We start from the raw sequence: 17,372 nt of genomic DNA, 5'->3' as shown, positions 1-17,372 counted from the left end.
CGTTTATTTTTTGGCTAGATTTATATAGTTCTGAGAGGGAAAGTTGAGGTCCCCCACTAGCATAGTTTTGTCTATTTCCTCCTGTAACTCATTCGACTTCTCCTTCAAAAATTTAGAATCTAAACCATGTGGTACATATATATTTAGTACTGATATTACTTCACAGTCTATGGTACCTTTCAGCAAGATATAGTTTCCTTCCTTATCTTTTTAAATTAGATCTACTTTGCTTTGCTTGGTATCATGATCGCTATCCCTAATTTCTTTGCTCAAGCTTAAGCCCAATAGATTCTGCTCCAGCCCTTTACCTTTACTCTATGTGTGTTTCTATGATTCAGATGTGTTTCTTGTAAACAACATACTGTAGGATTCTGGTTTTTCAATTGATTCTGCCATCTGCTTCCATTTTAAGGGTAAGTTCATCCCATTCACATTTATAGTTACGATAATTCACTGTGTATTTCCCTCCATGTCACTTTTGCCTTGTTTATCCCTCTCTTTTACCTGTACCCTTTCTCTCCTCTCAAGTGTTTTACTTCTGATCACTGCCTTCCCCAATCTCCCCTCCCTTTTATCAGTCCCACCTCGCCGTCTGTTACCCTTGCCCCTGTTCCTTTCCTTATAAGGTAAAACAGAGTTCTGTACTCAACTGAGTGTATACTCTTTCTTCCTTTAACCAGTTCAGATGAAAGTTCAAATGTTAGCTGCTCTCTTTTCACCTCCCCCTCCTTGTTTGTATAGATGTCTACGTGTGCACCCAGATTATATGAGATAGTTTCCCCTAATCTTCCTTCGCCTGACCAGTGTATTCCTCTACTCCTCTCAGGATTCTCTGATACTGATTCTTTCATGAGTTTTAACTACCCAATAATATTCTATTACTTTAATCCAACAGAATTTGTTTAGCCATTCCAGAATTAAAAGGCAATCTCAGGTATCCCCTTACATTTATTTCTTTACTTTTCATTCCCCCCATTTTAATTTCACTAACATCTTTCACCATATGAAATGGGCATTTATTTCCTTTCCTTTTCTCATTTTTAATGGAGGGAAGAAGCGGGGGAGAGAGGAGATGTTAGCAATAGTGATAGTAAAAGAAGTCTATTAAAATATTTTAAAATACACAGAACAGAAGGAATTTCAGAAAGAAGAATAGACAAGTAGGACAGTTTTGAAAGTAATATGGAATTTATTATATACTAAAAAAAGTGGCATAAAATGAAGATTCACAGTGTCTGTTGTATATATTGAAATGCTTTTTGGTGTTTAAGTTCAGAAGAAAAAATAAAAATTAATTTTTAAAAGAACCAGCGTAAATAGTGAAACAATTTTCCAGTTTCCCCAAGGGTTCTTATAAGAACTCCATCCCTTAGGAATCTGTGTTTGGGGATTTATTGAACATTGGATTACTGAGCTGGGTCACTTCTGGATCTTGGCCAAGGTCTTTCTTTAAGTTTCATTTTTTGGGTTTCTTGAGATCTCAATTGTTCCAATTTTTCTGTCTTTTGATGTTGCCCAGGGTGCCCAGTGTTTAATACTTTTCAACTTCTCTTGTAAACTGATTATTCTTGCTTGCATTTCTGAACTTAAATATATATTTCCCTCATATCATTTTTAATCTTTTTTTAAAGCTATACTTGTGATTCCACTGATAATAGGGAATTCTTGCTAAGTAAACTCCCTCCATCAACTGAGGTTGGTATCTAGTTTTATAAAGTTGCCTGGGTCCCTTTTATTCTTTATGTAGTTTACTTTGTACATCTTTGTGTGCATGTTGTGTACCTCATTATATAGCAAATTCCCTGAGGGCAGAGACTACTTTTTGCTCTTTTTGTATCCTCAGCACTTAGTACAGTGCCAGGCACAGAGTAATCACTTGATGTTTATTGATTGACGGATTAAGTGACTTACCTCACAGCCATAGTTAGTATGTTATGAGAGACAGGATTTAAATCCAAATTTTCCCAATTCTGAGGACAGATCTTTAAATATTACACCCTGCTGCCTCTTTTAATAGTTCCTCAGCTATTCTGCACATCAGGCTGCTCACAACAGTTTTAGTTTCATTTTTGGGGATTTGTAATTAATATCACAATATATTTCCTCCTCCTCCATGATTTCTTGGGACTTTTTTGGCCACAGTATCTATCTAGAATAATAGTAGTTTCTGTTTATTCAGTATTTCTGTCTTTTAGTTAGCCTTTCTGCAGGATTTTCCCTCTGAGGATTTCTGTCTCTGCCTCCTATTTAGATCATTTAAAAATTTTATATCATTTTATGTGACATATTTCTTGTTCTGTGGTGATGGAAGAAAGCTGAGCTTACACATGACCACTTATCCCTTTCCTACAATCTTTACCTTTGTAGGAATCCCTCCAGAATAAGTTCATTTATGGTGAAGCAGGAGAGATCACTGGCTAAAGGCTTTTCTACATTCCTTGTAATTTCAGGGTTTCTGTCCAGGGTGGTGTTAACAATTTTCCATAAGACTTCTCCGTGGTAAAAGTTGTCCCATAGTCATTACATTTTTCCAGAGCATTTCTTCATTATGAATCCTCAGATGGTAAACATCCTTCCTCTGAATGAACATCAATGGTATTCATAAAGTTTCTCTCCAGCGTGGTGGATTCTCTGATGTTGAGTGAGGTTTGAGCGTTGACTGAAGGATTTTCCACATTTCCCACATTCATAAGGTTTCTCTCCACTGTGAATTCTTTCATGTGTGGTAAGGGCTGAGTTCTGGCTGAAAGCTTTGCCACATTCTTTACATTTATAAGGTTTCTCCCCAGTATGAATTTTATGATGTTGACCAAGATTTGAGCCCTGACTGAAGGATTTTCCACATTCCTCACATTTATAAGGTTTCTCTCCACTGTGAATTCTTTCATGAATAATAAGGGCTGAGATCTGGTTGAATGCCTTCCCACATCCCTTACATTTATAAGGTTTCTCTCCAGTATGAATTTTATTATGTTGAATAAGATGAGAGCTCCGTGTGAAACCCTTCCCACATTCCTGACATTTATAAGGTTTCTCTTCAGTGTGTATTCTCTGGTGTTTAGTAAGATGTGACCTATTCCTGAAGGCTGATCCACATTCATTGCACTGGTAGGGTTTTTCTCCACTATGAATTCTTTTATGTTTAACAAGGGATGAAGAGTAGGCAAAGTCCTTCCCACATTCCTTACATTTATATGGTTTCTCTTTAGTGTGAATTCTATCATGGCGAGTAAGAGTGGAGTTCTGACTGAAGGCCTTCCCACATTCTTTACATTTATATGGTTTCTCTCCAGTGTGAATTCTCTGATGTTCAGTAAGTCCTGAACTCCAACTGAAACACTTCCCACATTCCTTACATTCAAAAGGTTTTTTTACAGTAGAAATACTCTGATATTGGACAGGATGTGAGTTCTGACTAACACCCTTTTCACAGTCCTCATATTCAGAGGAAGTCTCAGTTTTCTGTAGTCTCTGATGTGAAATAAAGGTTGGCTGGTAATGGGAGAGATTTCTATATATGTTATGATGCCATGATATTGTGTGCCTGTATTTTCTCTCAAGATCATTATATTCATAGCCTATTTCGGAGATTTCCTTGGGAAAGAGAGTCAACTCATTGAAGTATCCTTCTGGGGAGAGATCTTTCTCTGAAGCCTCCACTGTAAGATTTCCCATTTCCTCCCACAGCCTGAACTCCTCAACAGGACCATCTTCCAATGGGTCATTCTGGAGAATATTTCCACTCCCCATGAATGTGCCTGATGATGCTCCTTGCTTTTCCACTAATTTCTGATTCTCCAATCTTGTGTCCCAGGCTGAAAGAAACAGACAATGAAGAATATTTGCTTTCAAGCTGTAAGTCACATGAAACCCCACCAAAATCGCCACAGTGAGCTGGTAACTAAAAGTGCTAAGGCACTCTTGGGTACACTGAGACTCTGGGCTATAATGTTGTTGTCCTCTAGCCTGGTCAGACCACATCTGGACCACTGTCTTCAGTTCTCACTACCACATGTTAGAAAGGACACATTGAGAAGCTGGAGAATCTCTAAGGTAGTAGAGGGCCTCTGGTTTAGATCCTAAAAAGATTAGATAAAGGGACTGGGGCCATTCAGATTGGAGAATAGAAGATCAGAGAATCATAAATTCAGAGAAGGAATGAGTCTAACCCCCTCATTGATCAGAGGAGGAAACTGAGGCCCACAGAGATGAAGTAACTTGCCAAGGGTCACACAACTGATAAGTGTCTGAGGCTATCTTTGAACCTAGGTCTTCCTGACTCCAAGTCCAGTGCTCTATCCCTGATCTCTACTTGCTAAATATTAGAGGTCTGATTTATTCTGCCTAGCCCAGAACTTGGACTGATGGGTGGAAATTGCAAAGAGATCAATTTAGACCTGATGTAAGGAAAAACTTCCTAATAATTAGAGCTGTCTAAAAGTGGAACACCTCTTCTGCAAGGTGGAGGATTTTCTGTAAAGAGATTACTGTTACATTAACCAACTTCAAGTCCTTGGTGTGTTTTTGGGAGATTAGCACCTAGACATTTTATGTATTTTGAAGTTATTTTGATTTAAATTTCTCCTCTAGGATCAGTAGGGATGTGTACAGACATTCTTTGTTGGTTCATTTAGTTTCCTATTTTATTGAAACTAGGCTTCTTTTGTTGATTCTCTGGGGTTTTCTATGTAAACAATGTAAACAATCATGTCATTGGCTAATGGAGATGACTTCTCCTCCTCTTTGCCTAGGCTTATACATTTAATTTCCATTTCTTCTCACTTTGCTATAGTTAGCCTCTCTAGAACTCCATTATAAAGCAGACATCTTTGCTTTACCCCTATGATATCCTTAAGAAAGCTTCCAGTCAAATAGGGAAGGAATGGCCAGTTGTGCCTCCAGAAGACTGAGAGGTGATAGACTTCAATTACAGAATGGGACGTAAGGGTTTCAGGAACAACCAGTGTAGGAATTTGTTTGGCTTGATTATACTTACTTGATACAAGGTAGTGCTGGGCTGGGGTGGGATTAAGGGAATAGGATAGTTATACCAAAAAAGAAGAAAATAAAGAAAGTAGCACCAATGACATTTTTTTAAATACATGGAGGAAAGTAGAAGGAAGTTTGGAAGGGAACACAGACAAACAGGGCAGTGTTAGCAGTAGTGTGTCCAATTTTTTTTATAGATACAAAGATAGATAGATGGATGGATAGATAAAACCAAGTGGAGCATGAGGTGCACACTGGCATGTAAAATCCCCCTTTTCTCTTCTTAGTCTATGGAAATGTTCATGCTTGATGGTTGTTAACTTCATAATAAAAAATAATAATTTGGGATCTTTCTTTGCTTTTCTCTTCCTAATTTTACATCGATCTTTTTGCTACTTGATTTAAATTATGAAGCATTCTCAAAAGCTTAATATAATCTTTAAATCCCTATTTTCTTTCTCATCAATGCTGCCTCTGAGCAAGTTCATTGTCTTGCTCTGCACACAAGCCCATGCCTCCCCTGAAATCCTGCAAACTCTGCCCCTTTAACCTCTCCAGCTCTCAAGTTTAAATGGAAGCTTTATACTGTAAAAGAATCTTTTTTGTTCCCATATTCTGTGGTGTCTTGATCATAAATGAATGGCACACTTTGTCAAAGCCTTTTCTCCCTGAATCTATGATGATCACAGAATTTTATTTATTTCATAACTGGTGGTGAGAGAATAGCATGTTGGACCCAGTATTTGGCAGACCTGAGTTCAGATCTGGTCTCTGACCCTTACTAGTTATGTGACCTTGTGCAAGTCATGTAACTTGTTTGCCTCCTATTTCCTCAACTGTAAAATGGGGACAATGAAAGGCCCACCTCCCAGGGTTGTTGTGAGGATGAATTGATACAACATTTGTAAAAGCACTTAGAACAGTGCCTGGCACACAGGTGGTGGTTAATAAATGCTTACTCCTCACCCTCAATATCATGGTTTTCCTAATGTTGAATCATTTCTACATTCTTGTCATAAATCCAACTTGGTCACAATGAATAATTCTTTGACAACACTGCTTTCCTAATGTTTTATTCAATATTTTTGCATCAATATTCTCTAGTGACATTGGTCTATAGTTTTATTTCTCTGTATTTAAAGGTAAGAGTTAGAAGATGGGAAGAGAAGGGAAGATGCCCCTTTTCTCTATTTTTATAAACCATTTATATCTCATGGGGTTAATTATTCTTTGAATGTCTACTAGAACTCACAATATCTAGCCAGGGGAAGGACAGGAAAGTGTGAACATGCCCTATTTCTGGGGCCTCCCAAAGAAGAGGAATCTCATTTCTGAACCACTTCAGCCAAGGCTGTCATGGGCTCCACATTCTAGGACTATCCTTCAGGAAGAAGTCTCTGTGGGTCAGAGCCTGAGCCCAGGGGAGGTGGCCTTACCCAGGGACACCAGGTTCCTGTAGTTCTCCAGCATCACCTCCCAGTAGAGCTCCCTCTGAGCAGGGCTCAGGCATGCCCACTCCTCCTGGGTAAAGTCCACAGCCACATCACTGAAGGTCACTGCCTCCTGTAACACAGAACAAGTCCATGCTGACCCAGTGGCCTCCCCTGGCACAGGTCTTCAGGAAGAGGAAGACAGGGAGCAGGTCAAATGGACAGAAAGTGGATCTGCAGGTGCTCTGGGGGTAGGGAAAGTGTGACCATGGATAGATTGGGGTGGGGATCCCAGGTACTGAGTAATGAGGAGACTCCAACCTCTGGGCCCAGAATTGCTATTGATTCTTACATCATGTTGGGGAAGCCATTTCTCTGCAGCAGACTTTGGTCTCCAGAGTAAGATGAGGGGGTCTCTGGGAATTTTTCCTCAATGCTGGAGACAAGGAAGGTAGCCTCAGAGTCAGGCTCTCAGGCATGGATCAGGCTTTGAATGCCAGTCCAAATAATCTATTCAAGATTCAGGAAGGAAACTTGTTCACTGTCTGAGAAGACCCTGACTTACCTCACCTTGGGCCAACAGGCCCCTTGTGACCAGTCCATTCTCCTCTGGGCTCACCTCCTGAGGAAGGGCAAGGTTCAGAGACAATACATCTGCAGGACAAGAGAGAAAATAAAAGAAGGGAGGCCTGGAGATGTCTCTTCCCCAACACAGAGAGACACATGTAGAGATCAGAGGGAGCCCTTGGGTCACCCATGAGCAGAGAGCTCTGGAAAGAAGGAGCATCTGCAGAAGATCCACTCTCTAAGGTTATGGGGGATTTCTTAACTGTTCAATTAAATTCTTTTAGCTGAAGTATCATTCTTTTCTTCTTGAACTCTGCAGTTGTTAGAGAGAGAGAGAGAGAGAGACAGGAAGACAGAGAGATAGCCATATAGATGGATGGATAGACAGATGAATATACAGATAGATGGATAGATAGATAGCCATATAGATGGATAGATAGATGGACAGATAGTCATATGGACAGATAAATAAATGGATAGATGGTTAGATAGATAAGATCGATCAATAGATAGATAGATAGACAGACAATATAATGCCACATAGACAGATGAATAAATCGGTAGGTAGATAGATAAGATCATTAGATAGATGATAGATGATAGATAAATAGATAGATAGATAGCCATAGAGATGGATGCATAGCTAATAGATAGATAAAGAGCTAGCCAAACAGAGCATTCCTTAAGTGCTTCCATTCTCCCAGGGAGGACAACACAGAAATGCACACTGGAAGGCAGGGGAGTGGCTGCCTCTCCTCCAGATCCCTCCCTCTTTACTGGCTTTTCACAATTGCTTCTCCTGTCTCACAGCTTGCTCCCTCTTCGTATCCTTTGATCAGTTACCTCTCATGTCCTGACTCCTGTGTGTGAGGGGCCCCAGGTTCTACCCTGGGCTCCCCTTTTCACCCTTCTCTCTCTCTCAATGATCTCAGTTTCCACAGAGTTCCCAAAGGCTGGTAGCAGTTTTTAGCTTTAATACTTTCACAAGTATAAAAGCTACAGACTTACAAAGAACATTTGAAAATTTTCATAGGTTTCTGATTATAACTTCAAATACCCACCACCTCATGTTCTCCATCACCCCAGTAAATGTTTGAGCTTTGTAAGAATGTTCATCAGCTGCAGCTCAGTGATTAAAACGCTTGGGTTTATACTCCTGGCCTTAAGGTCCTCCAGAGAATGAAGTTCCAATGCTTACATGACTGTTTTGATGTGACTCCATAAGAAAAAACCTACTGGTGGTATCAGGTGACTGAGGTGGCCAAGCAAGAGGAGCCCCTGATCTGAGAAAATGTCACCCAGAAACTTACATACATGATGCATAATAACAAAGTGCCCCACCATGTTCACATGAAATTCAAAATTCACAAAACTAAATAAGGTAAAAAGAAATCTACATAAGCAGATTTTCAAGTTATGTCTTTTTTGAAAATTTGTGGCATTTATTCTTCTGAAGTTATTAATGCTTAAAAGGGCGTTATGACTTTGGGGACACTCGATGTACCCGGCCCTCCTCTCTCTTCTGAGCTCCAGCCTGGATTGCCGCTGGCCAGTTGGCCAGTTGAAGTCCCTGGATGGCCCACAGGCTCCTCAAATTCAGCATAAGCTAAGCTGAACTCATCATCTCCCTCTCATACCACTTTTCCTCCTAACTGCACTATTTCCCCCTCCTTCCCCCACCCCCGAAAAAGAACCACAACCTTTGTAGTCACCTAGGCTCAAAACCTGTGAGTCATCCTTGAATTTGTCCCCCAGTGAATCTGTCACCTTCTCTTCACACTCAAGAGGTTCAGACCCTGGATCACATTGTTATCTCCTCACTGGCCTCCTTGCCTCAGGGGGAATGATGTCTAGCTTTCCTGGGTCTATAACAACCCCTAAGGACACAGTCAATGATAAAGGGGCAGACACTGGCCGGACAAACCGGGAACTGCCCTTGGCACTCAGGCTTTTCTCCACTAGACTTCTCCCTCCCATACCCCTGAGGAGACATTCTAGTTTTACCCAGCATCAACCTCCAGGTTACCCTGTCAAGTGTCTGCCTGTGCCCAGTGGTGAGGTGAAAAGCCAGGGCGCTTCTAGTCCCACCTCAGACACTCGTCCACAGGGTGATTTTGGACTTGTGATTTCACATCTTCATCTGGAAAATGAGAACAATACTAGCTCTCCTCCTGTTACCAAGCCGCATACGTGGCTGCTTCCCCGTTCTCCCTTAGGCCTCACCATATTGAACAGGGCTGATTATTCTTCCTCTGGTTGTCCTGAGCAGCGCCCCCTATCCCCAGAGGTCTCTCAGTGCTGGCCTAGTAACAGCTTATTGGGTATGTCATGGAGGGATGCTTGTCCCAGGCCAGGTTGGCATGACTGCCAAGTCTGAGATCCTGCATTTGGTATCCCACACTGCCCTCCCCCAACCCCGACCCAGGGGCGCAACCTCCATCAAGCAGACCCCTTCCTCAGCCCTCAAGTCCAATCAGGTGCCTCTCTTGTAGCCAGACCCCGCCTCCCCCAAATGTGTCAGCTCTGTCCCGTTCCTTCCCCTGGACCACTGTTCCCCCCTCCCCCCATCCAAGCCTTAGTCATCACTGCTTACTTCCTGACTAGTCCTCCTGTTTCAGTCTCCTTCTTTTTCTTTTCATTTTCTCCTCAGCTGCCAGATCATTAAGGCACAGTATATGCCATCTCCTGCACTCACACCTTTGCATACTGTGCCCTTGATTGGGTACACAATCTGCCCCTCTCACCTGCATGTCTAAGAATCCTTCACCTTGCTTCTTGGTTCAGGTGAGATGATCCTGCCTGTGTTTGCTTCTCTGGGGGTAGGGATGACCATATCCCCTTCTCTTAGTAGAACCTTCATTCTGCAGGGCATGGACTGTTTGGGTTGTCTCATATGTCCAGGCCTGGCACCTTATCTTATACATTTTCAGTGTAAGTGAGAGAAGACACAGGGGCATGGGATGGCAGATCATAGCTCGACAGAGGTCTAAGAGGAGTTAGGACGGGGACCAAGAGCAGGTCAACGGGAGAGCTCAGGTCTGACAAGAAAGAAAGACGAAGTCCTTTGAGCCGCTGGGGAAAGAGGTGAAAGCACTGAGACTTGGGTGGGTGGGAGAGCTGCTCAGACAGCCAGGGAAAGAAGCAATTGCGAAATTCAATAAAGAAGGGAGGGGCCCAGAGGAGAGGGCAGCCATCCTGTGGGACTGCCACCCATCTGCAAAGTTCACCTCAAAACTCAGAACAATGTCCTGGAGACATGGAAAGTCAGACCCGAGCAGGACTGCGCAGAGACAAATGCAGTCAGCCACGCAGAGACATGTTCACAGTCACACAGACACTCTGCGTCCAAAGACCCCTCCTCCACCCTCATGAGAATGTCTTCCTACTGGGGAAGCTGGTGGGAGAGTTCCTGACCTGTAAGTACTACAGGGCAACAGCCCTCTGCCTACCAAGCTGGTGGCTGCTCCCAGATGCCCCCACATGCCTTTAGGCACTCACCTGGACAGGGCGCTCCTGGAACCTTCCTCTCCATCCTCCTTGGCCCTCCTCTCTCCATTGGGGAGATCCTCTCTGGTGCCATCCTGGCAGCCCTGCTCATGGGGAAAGTGATGAGGAAATCCTGCTGCCCTGGGCTTTGGGGGGAGGTGGGATGTCCCAAGGACGTGGGAAGGCTGCCCTGCTCCTGGAAGCTCCTACCCTCCATTTCCTGCCCCCCCCCCCACCTCTTCCCCTCCAGGCCACCTTCAGGTAGGCCAGGTCTTCTCTCCCCCCACATCCAAGATTCTCCTGGCACTATGGGCACTTCCAGACTCTTCCTCTCCTATCATTTCTCAGAACCTTCCAGGTTTACTCTGTCCAGATTGATCGCCTAATCTCTGTGGTATCACCATTGGCCCTCAACTGAAGCCTCCTCTGGGAGCAGTCTCCCCCACTTTGATGGGAGTTCCTGGAGAACAGGAATGTTCTGCAATGGTTGTCTAGCTATTAATACCCAGGGCCAATCACCTGTGCTTAATATATGCTGCTTCCTTCCTTCATTCAGATCCAGGTGATAAATATCCACCAGCCCACAGGTGTCACTCTCCCCACTTTTTCAAGCAATTCAGTTCCTAACTTTGAGAGTCCACGGTGATATTCCCTTATATACTATAAACTCGGAGGTCCTCAGGAGACTCAGTGACCCTGGCCTATCCCTTCACTCCTTCTCAGTCTGGGGTGGGGTGGGGGTGGGCTGGGGGAATCACATCCTTGATTCCCCCTCCCTCACAAGTACTCTACTTCCAAGATAAATAACTCAAAAATGCCTTCATCCAGTCCTAACCCACCATTTCCCTAAACTAAACCACACTTGTTTTTCACCTCTCCACATCAAAGAAGGCTCAGTACTCCAGGAGCAAAGCAGACTCTTAGAAGCACAAAGAAAAGATGGGCTAAGGCTTGGAATATGATATTCAGGAGTTTGGATTAAAATCAAGAATCACCGACCCAGCCAAACAGTATAATCAAGGAGGCGGGAAAATTGACATTCAATGAAAAAAAGGAATTTCATACATTCTTGAGAAAACACCAGAGCTGAACAGAAGATCTGACTTTCAGATACAAGACTCAAGAGAAGTATGAAAAGGTAAACAGGAAAGAAAAACCATAAGGGACTTATTAAAGTTGAAATGTTTACATTCCTACATGGAAAGATGATATCTGTAACTCATGAGACTTTTCTCAGCATTAGGGTAGTTGGAGGAATATATGTGTGTGTGTGTGTGTGTGTGTGTGTGTGTGTGTGTGTATACACACAGACAGAGAGAGAGAGAGAAAGAGAGAGAGAGTTGAATATGAAGGTTTGATATCTGAAAAATAAAATTATGGTGTGAGAGAGAGGAATGTACTGAAAGAGGGAGAAAGGGAGAGGGAGAGTGGGGTAAATTATTTCACATAAAAGAGGCAAGAAAAAGCTTTTACAATGGAGGGGAAGCGGGGGGAGGTAAGGGGGAGTGAGTGAACTTTATTCTCATCTGATTTGGCTAAAGGAGGGAATCATACACACACCCAACTGGGAATGGAGATTTATCTTACTCTACAGGAAAGTAGGGGAGAGATAAAAAGGGGGGTGATAGAAGGAAGGGCAGATTGGGGGAGAGGGTAATCAGAAGCAAAACCTTTTGAGGAGGGCCAGGGTCAAAGGAGAAAATAGAATAAATGGTTAAGATGGAGGGAAATACAGTTAGTCTCACAACATGACTATTACGGAAGTGTTTTGCATGACTACACACGTATAACCTATATCAAATTGCTTGCCTTTTTAAAGAGGGTGGGTGGGAAGGGAAAAAAGGAGAGAATTTGGAACTCAAAGTTTGAAATAAGATACACAGGCCATGAAGTATAGAAATCTATCTTGCCCTACAGGAAATAGAAGAGGAAAGGGACAAAAGAAAGGAAGAGTCACAGAAGAGGGGGCAGACAATCAGGGGGAGGGGAGAGATGAGAAAAAAATGTGAAACTCAAAATCTTGTAGAAGTGAATGTTGAAAACTAAAAAGAAATCCAAACAAAACCAGCAACAAACCAACCCAGGCTGCCTGGCACAGAGCCACCTCCCCTAAGGGAACTCCCATTGGACTGAGGAGCCACCACCCAACACCCCAACACCCAGGCCCCTGACTCCAACCTTGGGATGTCACCAAGGATGACCACTAGGACCTCGAGTCAGCCTCAGGGCCTCCCCAATTCCCACTCCTTGCCTCTCAGCTCTGGGCTCTTCTCTTCTCCCAAAGCCCCCACTCCCAGGCTCCTGCCTTGCCAAGTCCCAGGTGTGGCTCCTGCCCCCAGCAGCCCCCTCTGCCTGCTCATCTCCTAACTCCTTGACCTCACCCCCAGTGTCTCTCTCTCTCCTTCTCTTCTGTGGCAGACTGCCCCTAACCATCATCCTCCTCCCCTCTGCTCCTCAACCATTCCCTGTCTCTTCATTGCTTCTTTCCCTACTGCCTTCAAGGCTCATTCTTGACCCGCAGCTTGGCCTCCAGGCTGGATCCCTGGGCCTGGAGTCAGGGAGATCCTGGCTGGACCAGCTAGGTCACTGACGCCTAAGGCCAGGTAAGGGCAGCTCCCATGTCAGAGAGCAGCTGCAGAGATGCAGTGAGACGCTGGAGGGGAGGAGGCAGCCTAGCTCTGAGAAGGGGATGGAGGACCTGGCTCTGAGGTGGGTCTTGGACCCAGCCTGGAGGAGGGACTCGGGGCTCAGCCCTGGTCCAGCTCCCGATGCAGCGAGCCATTTGGCCAAGTTCTTACCGGGCCATGGAAATTCTGGCAATTCTGAGGATGATCCTGAAACCTTTTCCCAGGCTACCACCCCCTCCTCGCGCGCCCCTCGGGTCCTAGAAAACGCTGAGGAGCCTGGGGTTGTGGCAGGGGATGCCAGGCACACAGCAGGCGTTCCAGGAATGCTTGCAGCAGGGCGCGGACCACCGCAACACTAGGGCCCAGAGCCGCGAGGGGAGCCCACGGGGAGGACACGAGGACACACACACACGCACACACACAGACACAGACACATACACGCAATACACAAGCACACACGGACTCACACGCACAGACAGACGCAGACAAGCGTGGGCACGGGAGGATGGGGGACAAAAGGCGAACACCGGGTTCCGAACCACAGCTGCGAGGGGAGCCCACTGAGCGGGCACACACACACAAGCACTCACGCACACGGACCGTGTGGACACCCCCTGCCCCCGACAAAACACGGACACGCACTGAGATAAAAGACAAATCCCGACTGCGACGCGAGCCACCCCCCAGGGACACCCATAAGCCACGGGAACACACACACGCACTCACAGGAACACACAACCACGCACGAACGCACACACACAAGGAGAAAGACAAGAACACATAAGCCCGGCAGCCCACGCAGACCCACAAAGACACACGCATACTCACAGTCAGGGTCCGGGGAGAACCACAAACACCGCCCCGCCCGCCGGCTCTGACGTCACACTCTTGGGGCCCACCCCTTCCACTCTATGGGGGGGCCGCTAGATTGCACTGCGCCTGCGTTCTCCGAGCCCCGCCCTCTCCTTCACCCATGGGGTGGGGGAGGGTGGTCAGGGAAAGATCGGACTTGAGCAGGCGCAGTAGACAGTGGTCAGAAAGGAGGGGGCCTCGATCTCCTAAGAGGACCACCCCGCCCCCACCTCCACCCCACCTCCGGTCCTGTTGGATCCTGAACTGTGGAAGTGCCAGCCAGTCTCCTGCCTTCCAGCCTCTTACCTGCTCCCACTGCAACAGGCAGCATCCAGTCATGGAACTGAAATGCCTACTTATGTTAATTTTCATACAGCTAATTAGTTACTCAGCAATCTTAGAATTCAGCCTACTTTCCAGGGATGTGCACGCTGAAAATGAGGTTGATGCACGTTGCCAGAGCTAGCTCATTGTTTGGGAGGCTCCAAAGAAAAGTCTGGGAGAGAAAAGGTATCAGATCGACTAACAAACTGAAGGTCTACAGAGCTGTGGTGTTGACCTCATTGTTGGATGCCTGTGAAACGTGGGCAGTCTACCAGCGCCATGCCAGGAAACGGAATCACTTCCATCTGAATAGTCTTAGGAAGATTCTGAGGATCACCTAGCAGGATAGGGTGCCAGACACTGCAGTCCTTGCTCGAGCTGAATTGCCAAGCATTCAAACTCTGCTTCAGAGAGTGCAACTCCAGTGGGCTGGCCACTTTGTTTGAATGAAAAATGCGCACTTGCCAAAAAGACTATTTTATGGAGAACTCGCATGGGGCAGGCAATCCCATGGTGGTCAGAAGAAGCTTGAGGCCACTCTCAAGGACAGTACAAGGATGTTCTCAACGTCTCTCTCCAGAATTTTGGATTTCACTGTGCAACATGGGAGACACAGGCACAGGACTAGTTAGCATGGCATGCTCATGTTGGAAAGGGTGCTGGGCTCTATGAGAAAAGTAGAATTGAGACAGCACAAAGTAAATGTAGGATGGGCCAAATTTGGAGTATCCACCCCAAATGTTCACATGGCCTATCTGTGCCCAATCTGTGGTAGAACATTCCGAGCTCATATTGGTCTGATCAGCCACAGCTGGACACACTGAAACTTCACTCTATCATGGTGATGTCATTTTGGTCCTCTTTGAGAATGAAGGACAACAATCAACCAACCAATCTTATAATTGTTGCAAATATATTTTTGAAATTGAATCAAATTTATTAGATACAAATTAACTATATCTAATTAAATTTATTTTATTTTCCCCCAATTACATGTTAAAACAATTTTTTCCATTTTTTAAGGTTTTGAGTTCCAAATTCTGTCCCCTCCTCAGAGAGACAGTAAGCAATCCAATATACATGTGCAATCATGTAAATTATTTCCACATTAGTCGTTTTGTACAAGAAGTCTGGGATAAAACAGAAAGAAAGACAGTGAAAAATAGTTTCTTCAGTCTGTATGCAAACAGTGAAAGTTTCTTTTCTGGAGGTGGATTGCATGCTTCATCATGAGGTCTTTGGGATTGCCTTGGATCATTGCATTGCTGAGAAGAGCTGAGTCATTCATAGTTGATCTCAGTTACAATGTTACAGTTACTGTTACTGTGTACAATGGTCTCCCAGTTCTGCTCACTTCACTTTCTACCAGTTCATGTCTTTCCAGGTTTGCCTGAAATCCTCCAGCTTGTCATTTCTTGCAGCATAATAATATTCCATTATAAACATATATCACAACTTGTTTACCCATTCCCCAATTGATTTCCCATTCTCAGCCACGACAAAAAGAGCAGCTAGAAATATTTTTGTATAAATAGATCCTTCATCCCCTCTTTGTGGTATATCACTGGGATATAGACCTAGCAGTGGTAAGCTCTATAGCCCCTTGGGCATAGTTCCAAATTGCTCTCTAAATTGGTTGGGTCAATTCTCAACTCCACCAACAGTGCATTAGTGTCCCAGTTTTCTGACATCTCCAACATTTCTTCATTTTCCATTTTTGTCACATTAGCCAATCTGGTAGGTGGGAGGTAGTACCTCAGAGTTGTTTTAATTTGGATTTCTCAGATCAAGAGTAATTGAGAGGATTTTTTTCATATGACTACAGATAGTTTTGATTTCTTTGTCTGAAAACTGCCTTTTTATATCCTTTGACCATTTGTCAATTGGGAAATGACTTGTATTTTTATAAATTTGATTCACTTCTGTATATATTTGAGAAATGAGACCTTCATCATAGATATTTGCTGCAAAAATTTCCCCCAGTTTTCTGCTTCCCTTTGGATTTTCTTTGCATTGGTTTTGTTTGTGCAAAAACTTTTTAACTTTATATAATCAAAATTGCCTATTTTGAATTTTGTAAAGCTCTCTATTTTCTTCTTTGGTACTAAATTCTTCCCTTACTCAAAGATCTGACTGATAAACTTTCCATGATTTCTTGATTTGCTTATGGTATCACTCTTATTGTGTAAATCTTATACCCAGTTTGACATTATCTTGGCATATGGTGTGAGTCATTGATCTACACACCTAGTTTCTGTCATAGTGTTTTCCCAGCAGTTTTTGTCAAATAATGAGTTTTTGTTCTAAAAGCTTGGATCTTTGGGTTTATCATATATTAAAGTACTATAGTTATTTACCACTGTGGCTTATGTGCCTAATTCCACCAATCTACCACTCTTTCTTAGCCAGTAGCAGATTGTTTGGATAATTACTGTTTTATAATACAGTTTGAGATCTAGTAGGGCTAAATCACTTTCCTTCATATTTTTTTCATTGATTCCCTTATGTACTAGATGTTTTATTCCTTCAGAAGAATTTTATTATTTTTTTCTACCTCTATAAAATATTTTTTTATAGTTTGCCGTGGCACCGAATAAACAATTTAGGCAAAATTGTAATTTTTATTATACTGACTCAGCAATTGATATTTCTTCAATTGTTTAGATCTGACTTTATTTGTGTGAAAAGTGTTTTGTAGTTGTGCTCATATAGTTCCTGGATTTGTCTTGCCAGGTACACTCCCAAGTGTTTTATATTGCCTGCAGTTTTTCAAAAGTGAATTTCTCTTTCCATCTCTTGCTGTTGGACTTTGTTGCTAACATATAGAAATGCTGATGATTTATGTGCATTTATTTTGTATCCTGTAACTTTGCTAAAGTTGTTAATTATTTCAAGGAGTTTTTTAGTTGATTCTCTAGGATTCACTAAGAATACCATGATATCCTTGTCCAGGAGTGATAGCTTTGTTTCTTCATTGCCTATTCTAATTCCTTCTATTTCTTTTCCTTTTCTAATTGCTACAGCTAACATTTCTAGTACAACATTGAACAAAAGAGGTGATAATGGGCATCCTTGCTTTACCCCTGATTGTATTAGG

General features: G+C 43.6%; 1 protein-coding gene across 1 annotated transcript in view; it reads right to left on the bottom strand.

Annotated features, from left to right (window-relative positions):
* LOC140508188 (uncharacterized) overlaps positions 1-10,698 on the bottom strand; it is a 33,573-nt gene extending 22,875 nt beyond the window's left edge. The window contains exons 1-4 of the mRNA XM_072615968.1: positions 10,485-10,698; positions 6,985-7,073; positions 6,426-6,552; positions 2,607-3,815 (exon numbers count right to left, since the gene is read on the bottom strand). Of these exons, the coding sequence (XP_072472069.1) occupies positions 2,607-3,815; positions 6,426-6,552; positions 6,985-7,073; positions 10,485-10,689 (1,630 nt within the window). The 5' untranslated portion in view covers positions 10,690-10,698. The remainder of the gene's footprint in view (positions 1-2,606; positions 3,816-6,425; positions 6,553-6,984; positions 7,074-10,484) is intronic.
* Between the last annotated feature and the right edge of the window lie 6,674 nt (positions 10,699-17,372).

Source organism: Notamacropus eugenii, chromosome 5 (genome assembly GCF_028372415.1).
Source record: "Notamacropus eugenii isolate mMacEug1 chromosome 5, mMacEug1.pri_v2, whole genome shotgun sequence".
Taxonomy (NCBI): Eukaryota; Metazoa; Chordata; class Mammalia; order Diprotodontia; family Macropodidae; genus Notamacropus; species Notamacropus eugenii.
The sequence above is the reverse complement of the archived record's forward strand: the minus strand, read 5'-3'. Positions and strand labels throughout refer to the sequence as shown.